This window comes from Brassica napus, chromosome A6, assembly GCF_020379485.1.
Source record: "Brassica napus cultivar Da-Ae chromosome A6, Da-Ae, whole genome shotgun sequence".
Lineage (NCBI taxonomy): Eukaryota > Viridiplantae > Streptophyta > Magnoliopsida > Brassicales > Brassicaceae > Brassica > Brassica napus.
In genome coordinates, this window is record NC_063439.1 from 23514273 (window position 1) to 23541264 (window position 26992).

The window sequence follows — 26992 nt, forward strand, 5'->3', positions numbered from 1 at the left end:
AGAAACACACAATATTGTATAGAACTATATAAGGGTGTTTCAAAAAAAAAAAAAAAAGTATAGAACTATATAAGGAAGAAATTGGGGGGGTGGGGTGAATGGGATAAACGAATGAATTAGAAAAGCAAAGGCATTTGTGTAAAGTAAACGACAGCAACTGGGTCATAATTGGCAACCATGCATGTCTCTTAGTTACTATGTCTTGTCTACGATGTAATCTTTGAAGACTAATCACATGTTCAATCATAAGTAAACTTGAAGTTACTCTGCAGATTTTGAGAAACAGAATAAATCATAATTGACGACCATGCAATACAATGACGACTTTTTCTCTATTTAAGTCCAGTTTGATTATGATGTGTTGTTGGTAATCCACTAATATAAACGGATTAAGAAACTGAAAGTTCACACTGATATTCATATTCCAAGTAAAAATATTAGATTCACTCATCATGTTTGCAATAATATCAACGTGAAAACTTAATTATATTGATGTGTGTTTGTTTAGAGTCATGATGTTTAGTAGTCTAATCATCAACAATAAGAGTGGTGCTTTTCACAATTAACCTTTGCTTGTATCTAAACCCACAACCCCACATCTCCCTACACATTATATAACATAAGAAGAGGCCATTATTTGAAACAGAAAATCATGTTAAGTTGTTAACGTACATAAAGAAATTTAAAAATTAAAAGTTTTAAAAGTGGTTCAGGAAATAAAAGGAACCAACATAAGCTACAACGGAATTATAAATTTGTGGAATGAAAATCATTTAGAATGGTTTATTCCAGTAATTTCACAAGAAAAAATTATCATTTAAATTGAATTATCATTCCATAGGTTTCACATCAATTCCTTAAAAATAAAATAAAAACCTTCCTATATTTTCATTTACAATTATGATAAGTAATGAACGAAATAAATCTATTTTGTTAATTTCTTATCATATTTATAGAAAGATTTTTATTGGAATGGAAAACGGTAAGATGAAAAAGTAAAAGAGGTCGTCGGGGCCATAGAAATTACTTTCCATCCTCCTAGTAGTTTCATCTCTCTCTTGTTTCGTCAAGCTTATGAATCATAAGTATTCTCCTATGTAAGCTAATGTTTAGTTGAATATTAAGCATGTTTCATCATACTTTTTTAAATTTTATGGTTGTTTCAAATATGCATTGTATGTTTTTAGTATTTTAATTTGAAAGCTCTTTACAAAAAAAAAAAGAATCTGTTTCATGTTTTTACTTATTTCATATCGTTCTATTATTTTTTCCCCACTAATTCCCTTTCATGGCTACTATTTACGCTAACCTTTGAATTAAACAGTACTGTTTGTTGATATCAACAAAAACAGCAAAGAATTTAAATTTTTTTGCAAAGAAAAATTAAATATATCCTGAATAAGATTGACCATAGTTAGCTAAGATTGACCACACTTAGCTGGTTTTGTGCATTACAATCAATGAAAAAAGTGAAAATATTGAAGCTATTCAGATTTCAGAGCACGAGATTGACTGTGATTAGTGTTCAGCCGATACCAAAATATTCAAAAGAAAATGAACAAAAAGAAAAGAAAATCGAGTTGTGGAAGTATATCAAGGTTTGGGCCTTTATCGAAATAGCGCGTATGTAGCCTTTAACTATATGGGCCATATAAGAACTCTGACCCACTTAATATTATCTAATCAGCCCATTCAGCCTTTTGTCTCCTTATCTTCTAAAATCATCAGCAAAAGTGAAGATCCTTTGAAACGTTACACGAATAAAAAAACTCTCTCATAGTAGACTTATGAAACACACACAAAACGACAAAATCAAACTAGATAACTTTTGAGAAATTATCAAAAGCAAAAAACTTGAGGTAAAAAAAGAAGAAGAAAAGTTACACAAGTCATGAAGAGGACTGGAGGAGGATAAACACGTGGCGAGTATCAAGCAAAAGAAATCAAATCAATCGTCCTCACGTAGTACACTTGTAGGTCCCACCTATCCTCTATACATCTTTATAACCATTTTATTAAAACATTTTCATTACCAAAACTTCTTCTTCTTCTTCCTCTAGCCATTAACACCTGAAAAATCTCGAAACCATAAAGGAAGAAGAATAGATAATGAGATAAAAGAGATGAAAATGGTGGGACTAAGTATTGTTTTGGAGTCTTCTAACAACAACACTCTCAGCAACTGCTTTGTTAGTCCCAAACCGCATCAGGTTGTCAACAAATCCACCGTCGTGGTCAGCGCCATCGCCTCTGACCTCCGCCGTGGTAGTTCTTATCCGGATTCTGGGTTTCTCAAACATTGTTTTCTCTGTAAAAGGAAACTTCTTCCAGCAAAAGATATCTACATGTACAAGTAAGTCATCGACGAACGTAAATAAATCAATTTTTTTATTACACGACTTGTGTTAATGTTTCTCTGATGTGTTTTTGTTTTGGCATGAATCTGTCAGAGGTGATAGAGGTTTCTGCAGCGTGGAGTGTAGATCGAAGCAGATGGTCATGGACGAAGAAGAAAGCTTTAGAAGAGAGAACTGTTCCTTCATGGCTGTCAATAAGACGAAGTCTGACTCTCCGGCGCCGGCGTCTTCAGGCGGTGGTCATCACCGTCACCGTCGTGATACGAGAAACTGAGCAGGCGGTTTTGGAGAAAGCATTGCAAACTGAAAAGTGTGATTTGACTTTTCCACCCTTTGGACTTATTTTTGTCGTTTTGTTTTATGAGATGTAAAACCAGAAGGGTGTTTTCGGTATTTCTTGTTTACATATCTATGGGAGTGGGAGCACCTAGTTTCTATTTATTTGGTTCTTTACTTCTTTCTCATGAAGCTTTTACCTTTTTTGCCTACATTATCAACGTATTGTCACCAACTCTGTAGTTAATGTTTGATGGAACTAAGTTAAAGTAGAGAGTTTATTTGTTTTGTTTCCACCATGCAACTTTATCTTTATTAGGTTAACGTATAGCTTCAAAGAAGATGACCTCCTCATGAATTTTAGGATAAAAGGGATTTTGTAGTATAGTAGTGGTTAGTGATAGACTTTGTTGATCTAATCCACAAAGCGACAACCAAAATAACACGTAGTGAAAAAAATACTACTAAATAAATGCTCTTTATATTATAATATACAAATAGAGATATTCTCTTTTGTTTCATGCGAATTTGCTTCAATGTGTGGGAGAATCTTAAAGCTTTTGACCGACATATGTTTCAATATATTTGTGTGTGTCGCAGTTAAACGTATATTTGAATTTATTTATATGATTTTTTTTTGTAAAAGGGCATTTTATTTATATATATGATTTCAACGAAACTATAGTGTAATATTCGTTATTTACATATAAAAAACATTTATTAACTTCTTTGCTTTTTCATTATGTCGATTGTAAATCAAACTATGCATCATACGAGAAGGAGAAATGGACTATTTGGACCTTTTTTTATAACGTTCCTTTGTTTTATTCATAAAGGAAAAGCATCATTATGTATGTGTACAATTGAATACTACACAAGATTAGCATGTTATACTAACTACCGTCGGGTCAACCAAGTATTTTCCAAAATGATGATAATAGATTTCTTGTTCTCATGTCAGAACGTACGTTTTGTAAATTAGTATCATCGAAAGTTTATGTAGTTTTTCAAATTAACAATAGCTGAGATTAAAGAAAAATAAAACATGAGAAATACAACAATTCATATAAAATGTTAAGCAAATGATCAAATACAATATACAACAAATCCATTTACAAATGACATATTAGGATAAAATAGCGAGTTTGACATTTTTTTCAAAACAGAGAACAATTTGTACACACTGTGCACAAACATGATAATGTGAGTTTTCACTTGTTAAGAATATGAGAAAAAATATCACCCATCACCCAGTATATAAAAGAGTATTATCACTTAGTCAAGTTTCATTAAGTTTTTTTCTTTGTTGTTTTTGAATAATGTGGACCAATTTAATTTTGACATTTTACTTTGTCTTCGTGTGAAAATTGTACCATGAAATGTATTGATTACTACTTCCATATTCATAGGATCCGACTGCAAAGAGCAGTGAGGTCCATTACCTGTTGTCTCACTCTCTCACTTTTCAAAGTGGGTTAAAAATGTATTGGTGGGGTTTAAATTAGTTTTGTGACCAGTCTTTAGTTTAATGCAATATGACAAGAGAAGAGAATCTCGACGTCTTTTACTTGAACACACCACCACCTTAATGCTCTTTGAAGTTTAAATTAATGCAATATGACTTCTCTTTTCCCATATCACCTGCCTCATTCATTAACAAGAGATTTCCATTAACAATAGCTCTTATTGCATGTCTGACATTTTCTTTATCACTAGAAAAATTGAACTGGATTATACAGCCTGTAAACTCGTTACTTATAGACGTCAGGTATATAATCTTAAATGTCTACCTTAGGAAATTGTGAAATTCGATAACCATTCTCTTTTAGAGCTTTAGTTATTATAATCCCAACTATGTTTAAACGGATAAGGCTGTGTTATTTTAGTGTAGGTGGATTTGATAATGAAAGGTCAGAAGGCCACATGTTCCTTTAAACTATCATTCTTAATGCAAAACCCACACTTTTCCAATTATTTTTATAATGGAAACACAAATCACTAGTGTAAGTAAAACGCTTTTTGATTATATTACTCATAGAGTTTATTAATTGACAATGTTGAACGTAGAATGTGTCCATAAGCAATACCCCTAATGCAACACTTTGTAGAGATGAGAGTGAGCTGACCTGCCATGAAGACTTGCTGTTCAAGGAAACATGTGAGCTATTAAGTACAACGCCTTATGTTCCTTATCTGAGCTTGCTAATTTTATTTACAAACATGAACCTAAAATGTTTCAGAATCTTCATCGGAATCTTCCACAGTCCAACTCTTCTTTGCTATCTTTTTAGGACGACTAAAGCCACTTCCTTCTTCTGCTGCTATTTCTTTATCAGAATGCAAGTTTTAGTAACGTTGCTTAGCTGAATAAGGTATCATTCATAATCTTCTCTCTTGAATATCAAATTAGGAATACATTTTTCTCCTGTTTGATCTTGTTGATTATGCCCTTTGAACTGGAACTCACACTTTCCTGTTGTTATTTCATTTTAAACTTTGAAGAAGGAGGCCTCACATCATGATATTGGATCATGCATCAATAACGAAGAAACATCAATCCATACGACTGCTTGCACAACTTTTACCTTTTGCATTTCAACTAAAAGGGATCATATACTGAAACCGTGAGGCACTTCACACTTGCAAGTTACTTCCACGAGTTTTTGAAACATAAGGCCGGGAAGAGTTTGCTTGCAATCCTTGGCAGCAATCTTCTGTTTCGCAGTCTGTGCCAATTGTTTGTAAAACCTAACTGCTAGTTTAAGAAACTGCGTTGCTTGCGAGTCTGCAGATCATGAAAGCATTTATAATAATAACAAGCTCACTTACAGTTAGTGAGAGTAAGGCAGAGACTTTGAGAAGTAAGAACTCAGCTTTGAGGTTCATTGAAAAAATGGACGAGAGTATCCTGACTGGTTTATGACCATGTAAGATTACTGAAAAATCATTTGGGCCTTAGTTTATCTGGGCTTAGGGCCCAAGGAATCCGGACAGTATTGTTGATCCTTAACACAGTGGACGATTCTGTAAAATGTTAATGAAAAGCACCAAGATTCCTTACTAGTGGACTTCTTGGTTAATGTCATTACACGTTTAGATACTTTTTTTTTTGAACTATACGTTTAGATACTTAAGCATTAGATAAACAGATGACATGGCGGTGAGTCGGTGACTGTATGCAGAGCGAGGCCAGGCTTTTGCGAGCCTGTGTCCATGCAAACTAGCCTTAAATGTAGGCAGCTATATATCAATCCAGCTCGATCTTTATCAAGTAACACTATTACGTGAAGCTTCTCTTCTTTTTACTATTATACGTAATCCACTCGTACTTTCCAACCTAGACGATATATCATATTATGTGTATTATAATCAGTCAGTGATCAATCAAATATAATTACGAAAATAATAGTAGTTCTTAGGTAGTGTGCTCCCAAGGTGGCGTGACATCTTTCCCATCTCTTACTCTATGTCTCTACGTGTTTTTAGAATAAAGACAAAACAAAGATAAAAGGATGTGCATGCATGTGAGCCTCTTCTTATCAATCAGACGGCTCTAATTGTAAACTTAAGCGTAACATGCACCATTGGATTCTCCATTTCACCCATGATAATAAATGAAGATAGGGATACTCCAACTTCTATAAAGCATTCACATATTCATTTAAGTTGGATTCTTGTTCATTACGTCAAATATTTTAATTTTCGTGATGGTTTTGTTTTAATGTTAAAGAAAAAAGCTTAACATACAATTTACATGGTGGGGGGGGGGGGGGGACAAAAATAAAATAGAAGACGTGGTCTATGAGAGAGACGACACAGTGGTCAATGGTGCAATAAGCTCAAAAAGACATGAAAATTCAATGTTGTTTTTTTGGACCACTCTTTCTTTCTTTCTTTCTTTCTTTCTTTCTTCTTCTCCATATCTCCTTCTTACAAATTACAACCAAGATTTTATAAAAATCAGCGGCTAATCCAAGAGAAACGTCGTCTTCTGGTGTAGAAGTGACGCTCATTTAAAATATTCATGATGTCTGTTTCGGTTCGTTATCTTTTCCCATTCGTTTTCAATTAACTATTCACACACGGTTTCCAAATTCTATATCTATATAATCACCTGTATATAATCATCATAAAAAGTTAAAAAAAAAACACAAAACAAAATTTAACAAATAGTAGAATCTAATATTTGTGGAGATTTTAAAATCACAAATACTGATTTTAAAGATACATAACTCAACTATCATAAACTCTCGCCTAAATACACTATGAAACAAGAGGCTGCATACCGGAACACCTTCTCTCAACATTATTCGCACTCCAAGATCAGTTAAACTGATCCTTTTCTTTAGAACTCGTCAAATGGGGAGTTAACATTTGTGTAGACATTCACCCTATTCCTACTTAAGCTCTCACATATAAAAAGCATACAAGTATCAGATTCCCCGCTATAAAGGTTATTTTCAAAGCCAGCTTCAACAATCTCTAGTTAAAACATCATTTGGTATCATGGGTATATCTCTATGCTGCTTCATGTGTTTTCTATAAGAAAAAAATTAATATTTTTTTTCTCTTATGAATGCAAAAAAAAATCTAAAAGTATATACCGTCTAGCAATGTAGCTAACTTTTAAGTTAACTTTTAGCTAGAAGCATAGGGTGTTTAATAAGCAGCAGAGGGGATTGGTTTAGTAATGGTTACAGAAAGAAAGCCTTTTTAGTGTCCTAAACTAAAATGTGATTATAGAGAGAGAAGAAAGAAAGAAGTCAGTCAGAGAAACCCACGTGCACCTGGGAACTCGACCCCTCTTCTCTGCACAAACCCACTCCTTCATTTCCTCCATTTTCATTCTCACTCAAGCAATCTCTCTCTCTCTCTCTCAAAAGAAGCGAACCAATGAACCTGAAAGCTTGACTTCTCCTTCTTCTTCTTCTTCGTTTAGATTCCCTGAACCTCTCTCTCCCCCTCTCACACACACATAAACAGAGGAGTCTATCATCAATGGTGGAAGCAAAGGATCATCAACAAGACATGGGCGATGGGATGCAATGCGTAAACCACCCCTTCACGAAGAACCCAGGTGGGATCTGTGCTTTCTGTCTCCAAGAAAAGCTCGGAAAGCTCGTCACTTCCTCTTTCCCTCTCCCTAAACACCTCTCCTCCTCCTCCACCTCTTCCTCCTCCCCTTCCTTCAGATCTGACTCTGTCGGCTCCACCACCACCGCCACCACCGTCTCCACCTCTCTCTCCCTCTCCGCCTCCGGAGCTAGAAACGTCGCCGCACCCAACAACAACAACAACAGCAGCAAGCTTCCGTTTTTACTTGCTAAGAAGAAGTCCTCCTCGTCGACGGCCAATATCGTCTTCAAGAGAAGCCAGTCGACGACGACGGCCGCCTACAGAGGCTCCGACTCCACCCCGAGGAAGAAAAGTGGGTTCTGGTCCTTTCTTCATCTCCACTCTTACAAACACCATAGCAGCAGCAAGAAAGTCGGAAACTTTCACGACTCCTCGAAGCCCACGACAACAAAACATACTGAAAACGCTTTGTCCAAAACAGAGGTGGTCGGATCCTCCTCTTCGATGTCAAAGAGTAGTAACAGAAACGGCATTGATGTGATTGTGGAGGAAGACGGGAGCCCCAACGTTGCGGCTACAGCAGCACCACCGAGCGAGAGGAAAGTGTCGAGATCCAGATCTGTCGGGTGTGGAAGCAGAAGCTTCTCCGGAGACTTCTTCGAGAGGATCACTAACGGGTTTGGAGACTGTACTTTGAGGAGAGTTGAGTCGCAGAGAGAAGGTGGTAGCAGCAGCAAAGGCAAAGTTAGTAGTAGTAGTAGCAATGGTGGTGGTGTGAGGGAGATGGTTAGATGTGGTGGGATCTTTGGTGGGTTTATGATTATGACGTCATCGTCTTCTTCTTCCTCGTCTTCCTCATGGGTGTCATCGTCATCAGCTGAACAACAACAACATCAGAACAACATGGGTCATGGTGGAAGGAACAGAGGTTGGGGATGGGCGTTTGCTAGTCCAATGAGAGCTTTTGGTTCTTCTTCTGGGAAGAGAGGTCGTACGATAACAGATTCTACAAGCAAGAACTCAGTTCCGAACTTGGATGCTATTCCTTCATTGTTGGTAGTCAAAAGCTAAATTAAAAGAACTTTAATCCCATGTTGCAATAAGTGAACTTAAAACGAGAAAGTTTCATGTTTTCATCAGTATTAGATGTTTTCTTGAACATTGGGTTGATGATCTAATAGTATTGTAATGTTACACTACCTCTTCTATGTTAATTATCTTCTTTTTTGTCAAATAAGGAGAGAGGGAGCTTAGGATACTTTGGGGAGCCTACTTTCTTCTGTTTTATTTGTCTTGTTCTCTTGATTATTTTTCTTATAGTTTTTAATCCTTGTTTTGTCTCTCTAATCTCTACTTAGAAGAACCATCTGTCTTGCTTTATGTTGTCATTATGGTGTGTTTCTTAGCATTGTTAATTAAATTATTAAGAGAAAACACACTGGAAAAGCTAGTCAAAGATGAGGTTTTGAAGGGTTTGACTGGCTTTTTAAGTGTGAGTTTTGTGTTAAATGAGTGAATCAAAAGGCACATGCCTTTGCACATGCATTATGATTCCATGGTCCCCAACCAAAAAAACTTCATTTTTTGTTTTGTTTCTTTTATATCTTGTGACCCAACAAAATTAAGGCATTAACAAACGGTTGTACTGCTACATACACACATCACACTGATAGTGATAACCTAATCTTTAAACAGTGCAAACTTGGTTTCACACTGATCTTGTTAAGTGGATTAAGGACATTAAAAAACAGAAGATTTTGTTATTATATAACGTGTAGAAGAGGACGTAAAGGGGTCCATGAGATGAAAACTACACATTGTGGATTCTGCAAAGCCGAAGAGACGGGAAAAAGGGCCTCCTTCTCATTTACTCTTTGATTTTTTTTTTTGTATTTTTCCATGTGGATTTTTATGCATGTTCCAAAGACCAAAACTATCTATAATAGATTATTTAAAAGCTGAGCATGTGTCATTAGAGCAGTTTAGTAGGATCGTTCAAGAGATCAAGATCTCAATCAAATTACTAAGCATGTTCTTAAATCACCAAACACTAGCATGCAAATTTCTAGTTCTACCTAGACTAGGATCATTATAACATGGTAACCAAAAAAAAAAAACTGCGGTCTAGTTACACAAAACTAATAATAATTACTTGTAAGCAGTAATGGTTTTGTTTTGAAGGCAAACACAAGGTAGCCAAACAGTAGAAGTCGTAATCTGAACGAAACACACGGTCTACTAGTCGACGCTCTCTAGAATGATTGATACTACGAAGATGAGTGTAATCAACTCATAATAATAAACTATCAAAGTTATTTCAAGTCCATAGATTTGATCATTCCACCTATAGAATTTAATGGTTTTTGCCGACCCATCTGATTCAATCATGTTGTGTGACAAGAACATGTTGGGTCTATATAAATACTGTTCATAATGGGGTCAAACCCCCCCCCCCCCCCCCATCCATTTAATACCTCTCTATGACTTCATATGCTCATGTGTTGCGTTGTGAGTTTGGTCTTTCATTTTCGTAGTTATTGCCAAAGCTAACAACAGAATCTTAAAGCGTCTGTAATCGCTGAAACCAACTTCTTGTCATTAATGAAGGCCAAGCGCCTGAAAAAAAAACATGATCTTCGTGCACTAAAACGGCATGCAGTTTGTATCCGTTTGCTGAAAATACATTGTCATTCTCATCAGTGTGCGTTTTGTCTGTTTGTCAAGTTCTCATCGGTGTCTCAAATTTATCCACATAGTTTCACCGTTCTGAAACGTAATGATTCGGAAAAGGAACGCAAAATTACAAAGAAGCAGTAATAATGTAAGATAATTTTCTGATTTCTGACCCCTCGGCTTGTCAGATTTCAAATAATTTCTCCTCATGAAACTTTTTGCATTTTTTCTAAAGGACATAAGAAAATTACAGACCATTTGGCTCTATTCCCTTTCCTATTGTTGGGTGTATATGGAACATGGTTGATTAAGCCTAAACACTTATCAGACAACCCTAGTTAGAACCTTACTAATCAGACAAGCTAGAAGACGTGCTGAGACTAATTGTTACGAAAGACACAAAGAAGGCTAAAAAATAGCATTACCGAACTCAGGGAAATCCTCTGCAGAAGCTTTTTTTTTTTCCCTTTTTTTGCTAAATTCCTCTGCAGAAACTTCCACATGATAATCTCTGTCTTATATCTTAATGTGAACTACGACAGTGGGCGAATCCGTAATCCATGAATGGAAACTAAACTTAAGTGAATAAAGTGAAATGCCAAACCAAACAAAAAGTTCCACCAAAGTAAGTTGTTCAATTCATTCTCAATGAAACCACTTTTCAAAGGTTTTGGAATGTTGTTTGGTCTCATTTTCACCCTTTCAGCCATTGAAATTTCTTATGTAACTCTTCACATGTCCCTAATGTTTCATAATCTAGCAGTAGCAGCAACAATAGTATTTGAATCATTGGCACAATATATAGATTCTCAAACCAAACATTTTACTGGTGAACTCATCAATAGAGCTTTGATCTGACTGAAACATATCAAAGCGCTGTTACCCATATTAGAAATGAATAGAACTATTATTTGCTGCATCTTCTAGAGTGAACTATTGGAGTCTTTTTTTTTTGAATCATAATATGAGTATAGCAAGTGGTACCTCTTTTGTAAGGACGTTCTTCATTGTTGTTCTCAATATTCTCCTACGAATTATTATCCCCAAATCCATATACAAGAGAAAAAAAAGAGATTATAGTTATCCTCCCTACACACATGGCACACTACAGTTTACACCTTCAGCACTAAGAACTTCTGGAACATCAAAATCTGGGAGTCTTCGTTATATTTTGGACAGTCCTGAGCTGATTTCATATCGGTATTTGCCTGTTTTGTGTCAAACAAAGAAAAGATTAAGCATCACTCTTTGTTGCGTGACCATAAAAAAACTAACACTAGCATTATCCAAAGCAAATGTATGGGTTTTCAGGTTACATTCGTGGTTATGGCCTTCACTAGTCAAAAGAGATTCATTCACTGAAGATATTATAGATTGGACAATTCAGCTTCTAACTGTGGAAGAGCTTAGTAAACATGATACAAGGAGATCACCAGTAACCACTACATGACAGAATCCAAAAAGGAATTGGAGGAGGAAATGAAAGCTGTTACCTATCAACAAACCCGCGTTCGTGAAGTTCATTGCAGTGAGGAGTTGGCATCTTCTTGTTCCACCGCCGTCTTTGGATCTCAATACGACACGACTGGAAAAGAAAGCTTCTGTACTCTTTGATCACGCTGGCGTCAAGGTTAGCACGAGCAGAGCTACCAAGCGGATACTTCTCATCAAAGGCTGCTGACGACCGAACATAAAAGCTAATCTCCATATTCTCTGTCGTCTTCGGCACCTGATAAGTCTGGCTCTTGTGCAGAGAATAGTCAGGCTCAGAAAACGGCAGATAAGCCAGCAGCAAAAGCAGCAAGAACGGCAGTATCTGAACAATCGTCAAACAAGTCGGTCCAGCAAAATTAACCTCCTCCTCTCGTGGTGGGTTACGCGCTTGTCTAGTTCTATAAGCACGTGTAGCAGCACCGAACGCGTCTCGCTGCTGACCAAAGAACGCCCTGAATATCTCGTCAGGATCAAACTCATCCTCAAAGAAATCACTCCGCGTAGTGTTATACCTCCTTCTCCTCGGCCTACTACGGTTACTTTGCCTCTGGATGTGATCAAACTCATCAACAAACCCCACCTGATCATACTGGCTCCTCGAGTTACCATCACTCAAACACGTGAACGCTTTCGAAACTTTCTTGAACGCTTCCTCTGAGCCTGGTGCCTTGTTCTTATCAGGGTGAACTTTCAGTGACAGCTTCCTATAAGCTTTTCTGATCTCTTCAACGGAACAGCTCTTCTCTAAACCTAGAATCGTATAGTAATCGTTGTTCCTTTTGATACTCCTAACCAGCTCAACATTCTCCTCAGTGTATACCTTCTTCTTATTCTCGTGAGTCTTAGGCTCAAGCTTATCACCATCAACAGCTTTGTGGTTTTCATCACTAAGAGACGGATTCTCCGAAACCGAATCCAGATTCTCACAAGCAGCGGCGAGTTCATCGGTGGAAAGGCTTGGATTAAGCCGTTTCGCCATCTTGATGAATCTCAATGCGCGTTCCTTATCACCAGAAGCGATGGCTTCCTCGGCGATCCTTACACACCTCGCCGCGTCGTCTTTGTTACCGTCCATAACTTTTTCAAATCCCTAATTCAAAACCTACCGAAACAAGGATCGAATCAAATTCAGAAAATAGCTTCGATTTGGAATTTTTCGTACATTTAGGTGAAGACGATCGAAACAAGGATCAAAGATCGTCGGACTCAGAAGTTAATAGTTACCTGATTCAGAGGATGAGAGTTGGCATGGGAGAGTGAAGGAGGAGCTGAGCAGAGAGAGAGAGAGAGTTGATGGTTTAATTCAGTGGTTGCTTGCCGTCGCGAAGAGAGGTAGTCAAGTCGGAGATGATGATGATGGCATCGAAGATATTTTTACATAAGTGTTATAAATGGGCCGTATATAATGTTTATTTTAAAAAGGGAGTTTGTTGGAAAAATCAGGAAATCTAGGGGTCAAAGGATAAAAAACCCGAAAGTAAAACGAGTTTTGAGGTTTGGGTTAGCGTCAACGGTTTATCCACACACAGGCCTTTCTGAGTGCCTCGACGTTTCTCTTCCTTCCTTCCTTCTCAGTTCTCAGCCTTGTTCTGCGGATTAGCGTGGCATGAAATGAGTGAGAAAATCGAAGCGACATAGAGAGAGAAGTGAAGAAGATGTCATCTTTCTTCAAATCTTTTGCCGGAAATCCGAGGGAAGCAGCTGCCATGGCAATGGTGCAATCCTCATCTTACAGAGTATGTGAAATTTTTATAAGGATTAAACCTTCTTTTTTCCGTTTATTGCATTCGTTTTGGGCACTGAGCAAGTGATTGACTTTCTTTCAAGCTCAGTGTTCTAAATTGCATTGGTCTCTCAATTAGTCCATCATATCAATGAAATGGTATTTTCAGTTTATGAGATTTGGTTAATTAGTTACCCCTTAGTTAATGTAGCCATGTTGGTATATACTTCTCAGGTCTGTTTTTTTGAAGTACTTAATGTTGTTGTACTGTTGCACACCACTTGTTCGATAAAAATTTCAGAGGCTTCAGGGGTGATCTTTACCCATTGGTTATATATTGAAATGGATAAGAGCGTATTAATTTTACAGAAAAAGAAGAAATTGGAAGTAGTTTGACTTGAGTTCTGGTTTTCTGAGCATCACATTGACGGCCTCATATGATATTTGGAACTCTCTATAACCAAATTCAAACGATTTCATTTTCCAGGCTCTTTTTCTTTTATAGAAAACGTGTTATCGAAGGAATTTTATTGGAAAGAAAACACTTGATATTTTGAGATTGTGCTTTGTGCTGGTTCAGGTATTGTCAGGTAGAAACTGTTCAAATATAAGGAGAACCACACCGTTGGATTCCTTTCTCGCCAAGGGAAGGTCTCCCGTCAAGGCATTTTCTTTCCTATACGTCTCACGGTATTCAACTCAGCCCAATAATGAGTTTGGTCATTCATCAAAGCGTAGGTCTCGTGGGCCTGTTATGGCAGCAAAGAAAGCAGCTGACGGTTTGCATCTCACTGTTTTTTTCTTCTTTCTTAATACTGTTATGCAATGTGTCACTCATATTTGCTATTGTGTTTGGTTAGGGGAAAAGCAAGAAGATGGAAAGTACAAGCACACAGTTGACTTGCCAAAGACAGGTTTTGGTATGAGAGCGAATTCATTGACAAGGGAACCTGAACTCCAGAAGCTGTGGGAGGAGAACCAGGTCTTCAAGAGAGTTTCTGATAATAACAAAGGAGTGAGTTCCTCAACATTCTCTCACATCAACTTTTGCTTCAAGAAAATTGTGTCTGAGACAGTTAGTATGATTTTCAGGGGAGTTTCATTCTTCATGATGGTCCTCCTTATGCCAATGGTGACCTGCATATGGGTCATGCTCTTAACAAGATTCTGAAGGATATCATTAATCGCTATAAGGTACCTAGAGATGCATTTACTCTCTCTCTGGGTTTTCTATTTTTCTTTACACAATCAAGTAAGGAGTTTCTTCTTATCAAATTGTCTTCTTCTTCATCCAGCTGCTCCAAAACTATAAAGTTCAGTACATTCCTGGCTGGGATTGTCATGGCCTTCCAATTGAGTTGAAAGGCAAGTATACAATATGGACCCTTGAGAACATTACCATGCGAAAGTAACTTTGCTTTTTAGTTTCCAGTTTGTAACTTGTCTGAGTAATTTGGATGCAACTTTCAAACATTTCAGTTCTGCAGTCCCTGGATCAGGAAGTGAGAAAGGAACTTACACCACTGAAGTTAAGGGCGAAGGCGGCTAAATTTGCGAAAGCAACAGTCAAAACACAAATGGAGTCATTTAAGGTATCAAGCTTTATTTCCATACCTGCGTAATGCATGTCATTATGATCTTTATATCTCTTAGGACGTTAAAGTTATGAACGATACTTGATTTGGTCACTCAATTGACATTTAGCACATATTACATAATACTTGATGTTTACAGCGGTTTGGAGTATGGGCAGACTGGAACAATCCTTATCTAACTCTTGATCCGGAATATGAAGCAGCCCAGGTAATGGTTTTACCTGTGACTTCCCACATTATGTACAGGATTCAATAATCATTCAGGAAGATTTCCGTAAGAGTTCTGTAAGGTTTCAAAAGCCTGATAAAGTCTACATATCAATTTATCGTGTATCACATATTGTAGATTGAAGTATTTGGCCAGATGGCCTTGCAAGGGTACATCTATAGAGGAAGGAAACCAGTACACTGGAGCCCTTCATCTCGTACTGCCCTTGCAGAAGCTGAACTAGAGGTAAAATTCTCGTTTTCATCTCAAATAGTCTAAGAAGAAAAAGCATATCGGATATCTCAGGGCAAAACTAAAGTCAGCTAAAATTATACCAGTCCTTTTTATTACTTCTGTTTACATGTTACCGCAATGTGATCTGTAGTCTATTAGACCAGACCCAGAGTGCTGCTTTATATATCCTCGATGAACCCTGATTTAGTGAAATTATCTACCCCCTTCTTAATGCATGCCGCTTTCATGTTTGAATATTTAGACGATTCCAAACGTTACCGTGGTTATCTTATACCAGTCCTGCCTCTCTGCCTTTATATGTAGTATCCGGAGGGTCATGTTTCAAGAAGCATATATGCTATTTTTAAATTGGTTGGTGGAGCGAAAACAAGCCTTTTAGATGAGTTTATTCCTAATATATGCTTGGCAGTATGGACAACCACACCTTGGACTATTCCAGCCAATGCTGGTAAGTGTCATATTATCATATGTTACTCTCGTCCGCCAAAGTACATCCAATTTACTTGGTTTATTTCCAACCTCACGTACACGTAGATGCAAGGATACACACTCTTCATTTTTTATTTGTTTTTTTGTATCTGGATGCCATATAAGATCCTTAGTACTCTCTGTCCTTACCTTCTTGTCTAACTTTCAGCTGTGGCGGTGAATGCAAAGCTTCAGTACTCTGTTGTTGAAGTGCATTCATCCCCAGAAGATGAATCTGCGTCGACAGGGAAGAAAAAGAAAATGCCTGGGAAGGTTCTGAAGACTCAACAAAATCTTTGCGTGATTGTAGCGACCGACCTTGTACCAGCATTAGAAGCAAAATGGGGTGTGAAGCTTATCATAAGAAAAACATTCCTTGGTGCTGATCTTGAAAATTGCAGGTTTCATTAAAAAAGAAACAAGGAACCTCAGTTTTGTGTGTGTTGCTATAAATTCAATCCCTTGGTTTATGTTGTGTATTTATGGTTCTAGGTACACACATCCAATTGACAACAGGGACTGTCCAGTCGTTATAGGGGGTGACTACATAACCACGGAATCAGGAACAGGATTGGTCCACACTGCCCCTGGTCATGGTCAGGAGGATTATGCAACCGGTCTGAAGTATGGACTGCCTATTGTCTCTCCTGTGGATGATGGAGGGAATTTCACTGAAGAAGCTGGACAGTTTAGAGGGCTCTCTGTCCTTGGAGACGGGAATAGTGCTGTTGTCAGTTACTTGGATGAAAATATGTCTCTGGTCATGGAAGAATCTTATGGTGAGTTGGCTGCAGATGCTTTATGGCCAATCATTTTAGCTCATTTTTCATTCACTCTATCGCAGATTAAAAGAGTCGTATGATTTTGATTTTTTTTTTCCTTTGGATGCAGCTCATAAATACCCATATGATTGGCGAACTAAGAAACCAACGATTTTTAGAGCAACTGAGCAGTGGTTTGCATCAGTTGAAGGATTTCGCAAGGCCACTATGGATGCAATCAACGATGTAAAATGGATACCACATCAGGTACCTAGTTAACTGCATATTGAGTATATACGTTGATTTCTTTTGGCCTGAGTGTGTGGGTTGAAAGCATCACGTATGAATGTTAGCTATAGAAGGAGACTCGCAACATATTTTAACCACATAATAAACTGATCCATGCTTGTCCTCCTCTTACTTAGCTGCCTTATATATTCTTTCTATGATCTGCTTGTTACGTTGTTTGGAGTTCAATATGGTACCTGATATGTTTTGGCTTCAGGCAGTTAACAGAATATCTGCCATGACCTCCAGCCGATCTGATTGGTGCATCTCGAGACAAAGGACGTGGGGTGTCCCTATTCCTGTCTTTTATCATGTTGAGACAAAAGAGCCCCTCATGAATGAGGAGACAGTTGAACATGTTAAGTGTAAGAGTTAAATAGATAGTATGGTCTCCTTTTTGATGTTTCTTAGAGGCTATGTTTCTGTTATTCATGCTCGCTATAGTTGCTATCGGTTTCCTGTACCCTTATTTGTATACCTTGTCGGACAGCTATAATTTCCCAAAAGGGCAGTGATGCGTGGTGGTATATGTCGGTGGAAGACCTACTTCCTGAGAAATATCGTGATAAAGCAGCTGATTATGAAAAAGGGACTGATACAATGGATGTCTGGTTTGACTCAGGTACTATAATAAAAGAATGTTAAATAAAATTAAATAGTACAAAGCACCAAAAAACTTCTTTTTCACCACTTCTTTCTCATCTGTATGTCAGGTTCCTCTTGGGCTGGTGTATTGGGGAAACGCGAGGGTCTTACTTTTCCTGCAGATGTGTATCTAGAAGGTACTGATCAGCATCGTGGATGGTTCCAGAGCTCTTTGTTAACAAGCATCGCAACAAAAGGTGCTAAATGCTCGCCGTGATAACTGCCTCTATAAATTCAGATGATTGTACATATTTTAGTTTTCTTGGTGTGAGTTTTCTTAACATTTTTTATTATTGGATATAGGCAAGGCTCCCTATTCTGCCGTCATAACACATGGTTTTGTACTGGATGAGAAGGGTATGAAAATGAGCAAGTCTTTGGGTAATGTGGTTGACCCACGTTTGGTCATTGAAGGAGGGAAAAATTCAAAGGTTCGTCAGTGGAATAACAACCATGCTCATTCTGTAAAAACATCTTTATGATCCATTCAATCTGTTTCTTGACAAGTTTATCTTCTTATGCCAGGACGCACCTGCTTATGGAGCTGATGTTATGCGTCTCTGGGTTTCTAGTGTAGATTACGCAGGAGATGTTCTAATTGGCCCACAAATTCTTCGGCAGATGTCTGATATATATAGGAAACTGAGAGGAACGTTGAGATATCTCTTGGGCAATCTTCATGATTGGAGAGTATGTCTCTGACCCGAAACTTTATGTAGAATTGCATTTTTTTCCACTTTTCAAGATTTATTGCCTCTATTTATGTTTTGCATCGGCGACAGTCTTTTAATATATAAGTTGTGGCTGTTTGCAGGTTGATAATGCTGTGCCATACCAGGATTTACCCATCATTGATCAGCATGCTCTCTTCCAGCTTGAGAATGTTGTAAAGAACATACAAGAGTGTTACGAGAACTACCAGTTTTTCAAAATATTCCAGGTACTAAACCTCACCATCTTATTTTGGTACAGTTGAACAGATCAGTGTCCTCAGAGTAGTGGTCTCTTTAAATGTGTCACATTTTATGACTGGGTCGCAGATAGGCAATAGCAACTTAAATTTGGAAAACCCATTAAAATGATTTAGTTCACTCACATGTTTTCCTTTGCCTGTGACGGAGAACGTAGATAAATTACCATTATGAGACTTAGTTTATTGATTAAGATCTCGAATATATCTAAGAAACCATACTTCAGATTTGAGCAATATCTCTCTATGAGAGCGAAGTTGCTATTTAGTTTCAAATTGGTATGCTTGCGCCTCCTGGGGAGGCTGAATTTCATGTTTTAGATGATCCGTGTTATTAAGTGACTTTCTTTATTTCAGATCATACAACGATTCACAATTGTTGATCTGTCAAATTTCTACTTCGATATTGCTAAAGATAGACTGTATACTGGGTAAGTTTTTCATCTTCTTTAGGTTTGATATTTGCTATAACCTATTTATCGCTTACCAATCTTTGATTGCAATACTTATGTGCTATTCAACGTAATCTCAGGGGAACTTCGAGTTTTACCAGAAGAAGCTGTCAAACAGTTCTTTCAACACATCTTTTATCCATATTGAGAGTGATCGCGCCCATAGTACCTCACCTAGCAGAAGATGTCTGGCAAAATCTACCATTTGAGTACAAAAATGAAGATGGCTCTGCAGCAAAGTTTGTCTTTGAACTTAAATGGCCTCTGTTGAATGAACAGTGGCTTTCATTTCCTGCTGAAGACGTTCTCTTCTGGGAAAGGCTTCTCGAGGTATCTAAAATCTCCTAAAATCATAGCGTCTAAACTCTCAGCAATTTCCACCATCTACACGTCTTATAGTTAATAATTAAAGTTCCTTAACTTCTTACTGGATACGACCCAGTTAGGATATAACATTATCTCTCTGTAATAACCTTTTCGTTTTAACCTTTGTTTACTTCTTACTCAAGACAACATTTTATTGATGCCTGCTATGTAACGAGGATCTTAATAAGGCTTACGGTGCGTGTGTGACAGTTGAGGACCGAGGTGAACAAAGTGTTGGAGCTTGCACGTAATGGGAAATTAATCGGTTCCAGTTTAGAAGCAAAGGTGTATCTGCATACCGCCAATGTAAGCATGGCTCCGAGATTATTAGAGATGTGTGAAGCTCAGAATGAAGCTGACACGCTGCAACGCATATTCCTCACATCACAGGTAAGCACTAAATCTCGAGGGAATTGGAAACTTTGTGCTCAATTGAGATCATAATAGCAGTAGGGACATCATGTTGAAATTGGATGTATGAGAAGACATTCTAGACAAACCTAAACACCTAAGAGATGGATATGAAAATCGAGTAATTTTAATTGAATCTCTGTATTTTGGTGCGACAGAAAAACCATGGATTAAGCGTAGCCTTTTGATGACACGTGTCCAGGATCCACGTAGTTTTTTAGAATAAATTTTAGGTTTGATGATAGTGAGTACATTTCAATGAAAATTTAGCCATGAAACTATTGTGGATGTGTACAGGTTGAGGTATTGTCGTCAATGGAGACGGAGATGGTAAGCAGTGTGCAGCACACAGGAGAGTATGTGGAGGGAGAGAACAAAGTGTGGATTGGTGTGTCACGTGCCGAGGGATCCAAGTGCGAGAGGTGCTGGAACTACTCAGGCCAGGTCGGGTCCTTTTCTGAACATCCCACTCTCTGTGGACGCTGCTTCAATGTCATTGTTGCTAATCCGCCTGAGCCTGTGGCTGCAGCTGTAATCAACTGATCTTCAAATTTGCTTTTGTACTGTAACAATTTATTTGCACAATGCACTCTTTGTACATTGTCCAATTCATTTTTTTTTCACTGGACTCGATGATAATAATCCAAGTTGCTAAAATGGAATATTTTTGGTAGTCTTGCCAATACTTTCCAGTTCTAGCCCCAGTTAATATCCGATAGTAAGGATCGACTTTACAAAATATTACGCACCAAAAACCCAACTAACTTGGTGTCTCCTAATAGAGGATCAAAAATCATGTAGTGATACGTAGTTAAAATGGACAAGGACCCAACATAAATTCGTAAGATTCAATGTCTTAAAAAGTGAAGGGTCGGAGCTAAAACCAAGGAAACCAAACTGTAAGTACAGAAACATGGCGTGGGTGGAAGCAATGGCAAGGATCTTGCACTCTAGAGCTGAGCGTTTGCGTTCTGTTGTAGCAACTCTACTTCTTCCAAGTCCTCACTCTGTATCTGTAAGTCCTGCACCGATAAAATGAACACACATGTTATAACGCTGAGTTATACTTCTGTATAGATGTAAAATTCCAAGAGTCTGATGGATTCAGAAGTGGTGATATAGCTATATGTCCGACGGTATTTCACACTTTAGAGATGATAAAGCGCCCAATGGTTACACATATCCTAATTGTCTAATCAAGACAATAACAAACGCTTACTTGCGGTTGTGCTGGTGGTTCTTGTGCAACAGGGTATACCTGTGGCTGAGACATTCTGTAATAAGGTTCCTTCAAGTCAAGTTTGCACGATGATGTTTGGAGGATTCCACCTTGACTGGCACCGGGCCTCCACATTTTAGCTGTTTAAGAAGTCAATTTGAAACAAAGTAAGAAAGAAGCTGATATGGTTCAAAAGGAGAGATGCAAGAGAGGGCAAAATTGACCTGAGAGAGTTAGATTTATAGTGCAACTCTGAGCACTGTGGGCAACCAAATGAAGTCTACCAGTGATCTCTTGCCCTGCCATGACATGAATCGGCTGCGAGAGAACGCATCTTATTTGGTACCAGTGGGTTGTTGGCGCACCAGGAGCTGTCGTGAACCATCTTTGCACCGTGCTGTTGGATGTAGAGAGCATATCAAGTTAGCATTGTATGACAGCAAAGGTATATTAACGAAAACTGCAAGACACAACGTATAAATTTGTTATGGATTGATACCTCCCATCAAAGAGAACGTCGAACCAGCATGCAAGTCCATGCACTCTGGTACACACAGACGCTGTGAACTTCAACGGAACATCAATCTCGTAAAATTGTTCTTCCTGTGAAAATAAATAGACAGCTAATGAGTTTGGATCATGTCATTCACCAAACAGAGAAGACTACAAATTGAGGTTCCATATATGTGAAAATAGTATCCCCAAAAAAATTCTCGATGTTAAGGAAACACCATTGAACCAATTATTATGAAGAGAGCAGCTGTACCTTCATCTTAGTGAAGTCAATCACATGAAACATCGAGGGAGCTATCAATAATCTTGGATCAAATGCATCAACGACAGGCTACAAAATCAGTAGATATGACTCATTGTAAAAGGAAAAAAGAACACACTAATCAATGATCCACTAGTTGTAACTTGTAAGTATACCTGGGAAAAATAACCCTGGTGTGCTGAGCCATATAGAGGTGTCAAATCAACTCCATAGTAGTTCTGTTGCTGCCAAAATAAAGCCTGCATAGAGGTGGAAAAACTAATTAGTGAAAGCTTAACATCACATACATAAGCCAGCCATTTATTATAAGATGCGTATTATGTACCTTATTTGCCATTTCAATAAATAAGAATTCATCGGCGAAAGGTGCCATGTGTATCCTACAATGAGAAAGTAACATGAGAAAGAATGATTTTTATGAATTAGAAAAGTAATGCTACCGAAGATCAGCTTTACCTTCCGACTGTTGGAAACATTTTTCCATTTGGAGACAGAAAACGGTCCCTGGCAATAACATATGTTTCCAACATCCTCTCATTGACCAACAGAGTCCCTACAGGCACATACTTCAATCAGTAACGTTACAATTACAAAGTTTGTCTTTCGAAAGATTCTAATTTTCATGAAAAGGACGTGAAAAGAATCCATCTCTGAAACACATACCCATTGGTTCAGAGATCAAAACATCAGCCTTCTCAGGCAACTCAACATCCTCAATTTTTCCCTTGATGACCTACACTTGCGCCAACCAACGTAAAGAAGATCAGAAACATGAAAAATGTACTAACAAAACTGGACTACAGGTCTTACCGTGATCCGTTCAGCAAGCAATGGGTTTCCAGCAATAAGCTTACGGGCATAATCAGCCATCTCTGACGCTTCCACAGCATACACGTGCTTGGCGCCAGCCTAAACAATGGACACTTATTAGAAAAACAAAAGCGCAATGCAGAACTAGAGTAGTTCTAAAACCTTTGATCTCAAAGTTTCTTAAATATTTGCATACCAGTGCAGCAAACATTGACAAAATGCCACTTCCAGCACCCACGTCGACTACAACACGGCCGGAAAAGTCTGAACGATTCTCCATGACTGCAGCATGATAAGTACCTGAAGACAGTAACATGGCGTAAAAAGAGCAATCATAAGTCAACTATCTTGTGAAGAAAACTAAAGATATTCCTCCTCTGATACCAATGCACAAAGGCCTACCTGTCCTCACGTAATCCTGTAGCATGTTTTGCTGATGTAGAAGTTGCCCATAGTAATGGAAATACATTTTGGCTGAAGCAGCCTCTATCTTATTATCGAACTTGCTTGTACTATCTGAAACTGTTCCATTCGGCAAGCCTGATCCTAGAATAAGAATTTGTCAAGGAATGATTACGAGCAACAGTCATGTATATCATAAAGTAATGTGGCTACTAAGAGGCGTCTAATTCATTAGAAACAATAAGAACAAAAGTTCTACGCATACACATCACTCATGAAAAAACACAGAAGTTTCCAAAGAGGCACCTTTTTTAACAGCATCTTTTGTCCATTCTCCAAAGGAATCAGAAAAATCCTTGCTTTCCTTGTCATCTCTAAACATTATTACAACCCCTCGAGACAATGAATTCTGGTTACAAAAATCAGACCAAATATCCATCAGACACTTTTAGTAACCAAAGTGAAACAAATCATCTCCCACAACAAACTACTAAAACAAATCTCGTAAACACTCAGAAGAAAAGGAAACTTAATGAACAAAAAGAGAGAGGTATGACGTACATCTTTATCAGATACACAGACGAACTGAAGCGGCCCCAACTTGAACAACTGAACAACACACACAGATTCAAAAACACAACAGATACGATTTAATGCTTAATCCAAGAATGTTCATAATATCATAATAAACATTCACTACAGTATGTTTTGCTACATTACTTAATTAAGCAAAGTAAAGTTTCAAACTTTGGATGAAAGAAAGATAACTGAAAGCAAGTCGACAGTCACCTGAGTGGAGCTAAGATCAAAACTATTAGAATATGTATAGTTGGTTTGTGGTTTGGTTAGTGAGAACCGGTATAAACCGGATGTGTATATAAACACTTGTATCTTCTTCATTTACGATTAACAGAAACAATTATAATTTCCAGATTCTCTTGTGTTCATCTTCCTCACGAGAGCTTTGGTTTCTGTTCAACATCAAACTTCAATTCCTCTAATATGGTATCAGAGCCAATCTGATCCTCTTCCGCTTGATTTCGATTCACTGTTCATCATCATCTTCATCACATCACGTTCTGGTTCATATTTTGTTTTCTTGAATCGAGCTTGATCTCATCGATTTGAGCTCGGATTGTTTCGTTTCTAAGCTTCATCTCTCCGATTCAGGCTGATATCACTGATTCTCAGCTCAATCTCCCTGATTCGAGTTACTTTAGAATCGTTCTTTATCCGTTCGAGCTTCGTTTTCTTCCGATCGCGTCTTCTTGTTTCCGATCAGTGGTGATCGTGCTTCCGTATCCAATCGATTGACGATCGATTGTGTTTCTCCATCGGCGGAGTTCGTTGCGAGTTCATTGTGCGGCGGAGTTCGTTTTGCGGTGGAGTTCTGCGGCTTTGTTCTGCTGTTTACGCCTTTGTGCGATTCCGATCAGAGTTGATCGAGTTTCTTTCGGTCAGTGTTGATCGTATTTGCGGCTTCGTTCCGCTTGCCTTTGTGCGACTTATTCCGATCAGAGTTGATCGCGTTTTCTTTTGGATCAGAGTTCGTCTGTGATTCTTGTTCAGCTTTCTTGTCAAGCTGGATTCTCTTGCAGTTACATTCTCTGCTTGTTGATCAACGGATCTGTTTCTTCAAGGCAATTCATCATCATTTCATATCGTCTTTGACGTCAGCATCTCCGTTTGATTCAATGGCTTCTGCTTATCCTCCAACACTGGTTCAAACTTGTTCTTTAGCTAAGTCATTCCTATCAGCTTTCCTTTGTGAAGCAACCTCAAAGATCAAGTGTGAGTTCAGAAATGGTTCTCTATGCAGACCACCAGAGAGTTACTTCACCTATTGTTCTTGGTGTAGCTTCTCTGAACTGGTCAGTGTTTGGTTAACACACTCAGTTTCTAGGCATCTAGGTTCTGGAACTGTCTATTGGTGTGTTGCTAATAAACTGCAGAAGGTTTCAGAAGATAAGTTTAAGCATCAGCATCTTTGTCGACAGGGGGAGAAACGTTTGGCGTGTGAAGTAGATGTACTGGTGTTGATGATCTACAGAGGATTGCAAGTGATAGCTCCTCTTGCTCATGGTTCGTTTATCACCTTCTATGCCATTGAAGCTGCTGCACTGGTTCAACATTTAAGCTCCTCGTTTCGTTTGATATCACTTGATCAACATGCTTATGCAACAATTGATTTCTGGCTGAAGTATATCACGATGGTTGTTGGTTTCAAGACTTCGAGTACGCTCTACGTGACGTTGTTCAGTGTTGCTGAGAGTTTGATTTTGTTGTGTGGTTCATACATTTGGCGTGATGTGGTTTGTGCTGATGTGGTTTACTTTCTGGGTACAAGACATGAACTTCAAGAGTTTGACAGATTGCTACAAAAGATGGAGATAATGTCTGAGACAAGCTATTTCTTATTGAGTGGAGGTCTCATGTCTGCTGCTTCTCGCTATCACAAGCTCATTAAGCTACTTATTACTTTGCAAATGCAGAGATCTTCCACTGGTCTTGTATTGAAACAGCTGAAGCATTATATGCTTGCATCTCCTGTTTTACATCTCTCTGCTGCTTCAGGTTTTCTGCATTTTCTCAAGACTGATTCAAGATTTGTCTCAGCCTATTGGCTATCTATGCAGCAAGATGTGGTTTGTAGAAGACCAGACGAAGCTGAATATACTTCATTGGCTATTGCTTCTTGGGAATGGGATTGGTTCAGCTATCTTCTACTTTCTGTTGTTCTGTTCAGTGGCAGTCAAGCAGCCTTGATCCTTCATGATCTGCAATGGAAACAGAGTTTTCCATCACTCTCTCTACAAGGACTGAACCGAGCCTTTGCTTCTACTGATCATATTAATGTGGCAGGTTCTGGTTGGTTCAAGTTTATACTTGATCTCCTTTATTGTTCTCTACCAAGACCACCAGAAATTCCCCTATTCACATGGTTTTCAAGTCCAAGATGCAAGTTCCTTACATCTTGAGGGGGAGTATTAGAATATGTATAGTTGGTTTGTGGTTTGGTTAGTGAGAACCGGTATAAACCGGATGTGTATATAAACACTTGTATCTTCTTCATTTACGATTAACAGAAACAATTATAATTTCCAGATTCTCTTGTGTTCATCTTCCTCACGAGAGCTTTGGTTTCTGTTCAACATCAAACTTCAATTCCTCTAATAAAAACTGAAACCATCAGCCGATTCAGATTCCTGAAACCGAAGTTCCGTGACTTCGTTAACGCAGGAGAACGTAGCTACAACAGGGGAGGAAGAAAGAGATGAGGAAGAAGGGGAGGTGAGATCAGTGAGGGAAGCTAAAGTGAACTCCTTCTGCTTAAGCTTATCCATGATTTGAGAGTACACTACGTGTATGTATAGATAAATCAAAGAGGGGAGCTTTCACGAGCTCCGAGGAAATACGAGAGGGAGACAGTATGGAGCGAGCTTGAGCCGACACAAGACCAAGAGAAACAGTACTGTATGGGGGTATTTTCGTAATTTAGTCGGATACTGGAGTCTGTTTTTGTATTTAAACCTTTTTTTTTTTGGTTTTCTGATATTATTACGTGGTAGACGTGCAATGGTCCATATTTGGGCTATCTAATGAGATCCATTTGAATGTTGGGCCTAAAGTTTGAATACTTCTTACATGTTTTTTTTTTTGTCAGCTCTTCTTACATGTTTATCTTAGGAGATTAGAAATTAAATTTGATCTTAGATTATTATTATAAATGAGTTAGATGTACATACTTCTGTTAGATGTACATACTTC

The 26992-nt window shown here is 38.1% G+C and overlaps 5 protein-coding genes across 6 annotated transcripts; 3 read left to right on the top strand and 2 right to left on the bottom strand.

Annotated features, from left to right (window-relative positions):
• The first annotated feature begins 2008 nt into the window (after positions 1-2008).
• LOC106352259 (FCS-Like Zinc finger 15-like) lies at positions 2009-2798 on the top strand. The gene is made up of 2 exons (XM_013791920.3): positions 2009-2353; positions 2451-2798. The coding sequence occupies exons 1-2, from the start codon at positions 2124-2126 to the stop codon at positions 2629-2631; spliced, it is 411 nt and encodes a 136-aa protein (XP_013647374.1). The 5' UTR covers positions 2009-2123; the 3' UTR covers positions 2632-2798.
• A 4294-nt stretch (positions 2799-7092) lies between these two features.
• LOC106348878 (uncharacterized serine-rich protein C215.13) lies at positions 7093-9051 on the top strand. The gene has a single exon (XM_048735241.1). It carries the CDS (start codon positions 7632-7634, stop codon positions 8778-8780), a length of 1149 nt encoding a protein of 382 aa, XP_048591198.1. The 5' UTR covers positions 7093-7631; the 3' UTR covers positions 8781-9051.
• A 1953-nt stretch (positions 9052-11004) lies between these two features.
• On the bottom strand, positions 11005-13256 carry LOC106348880 (chaperone protein dnaJ 49). The gene is made up of 3 exons (XM_013788703.3): positions 13101-13256; positions 11876-12978; positions 11005-11590 (listed from the first exon to the last, which is right to left on the bottom strand). Exons 2-3 carry the CDS (start codon positions 12949-12951, stop codon positions 11575-11577), a joined length of 1092 nt encoding a protein of 363 aa, XP_013644157.2. The 5' UTR covers positions 12952-12978; positions 13101-13256; the 3' UTR covers positions 11005-11574.
• A 126-nt stretch (positions 13257-13382) lies between these two features.
• LOC106348882 (isoleucine--tRNA ligase, chloroplastic/mitochondrial) lies at positions 13383-20682 on the top strand. Its single transcript, XM_048735238.1, has 22 exons — positions 13383-13612; positions 14180-14378; positions 14460-14614; positions 14692-14793; positions 14895-14964; positions 15079-15191; positions 15334-15402; positions 15541-15648; positions 15961-16105; positions 16295-16526; positions 16618-16904; positions 17017-17153; positions 17392-17539; positions 17665-17796; positions 17888-18016; positions 18123-18250; positions 18345-18509; positions 18634-18759; positions 19147-19220; positions 19322-19571; positions 19818-19997; positions 20316-20682. Exons 1-22 carry the CDS (start codon positions 13532-13534, stop codon positions 20559-20561), a joined length of 3276 nt encoding a protein of 1091 aa, XP_048591195.1. The 5' UTR covers positions 13383-13531; the 3' UTR covers positions 20562-20682.
• Positions 20683-20757: 75 nt separating this feature from the next.
• On the bottom strand, positions 20758-26650 carry LOC106348883 (probable histone-arginine methyltransferase 1.4). Of its 2 annotated transcripts, none has more exons than XM_048735240.1 (16): positions 26405-26650; positions 24014-24035; positions 23786-23833; positions 23531-23633; positions 23225-23362; positions 23019-23122; positions 22823-22921; positions 22676-22745; positions 22469-22565; positions 22338-22392; positions 22168-22251; positions 22004-22081; positions 21737-21840; positions 21462-21634; positions 21238-21377; positions 20758-21040 (listed from the first exon to the last, which is right to left on the bottom strand). In XM_048735240.1, exons 1-16 carry the CDS (start codon positions 26566-26568, stop codon positions 20969-20971), a joined length of 1551 nt encoding a protein of 516 aa, XP_048591197.1. In that variant the 5' UTR covers positions 26569-26650; the 3' UTR covers positions 20758-20968. The 2 variants fall into 2 exon arrangements, with proteins under 2 accessions (XP_048591197.1, XP_048591196.1); XM_048735239.1 differs by having other exon boundaries at positions 23225-23368.
• Between the last annotated feature and the right edge of the window lie 342 nt (positions 26651-26992).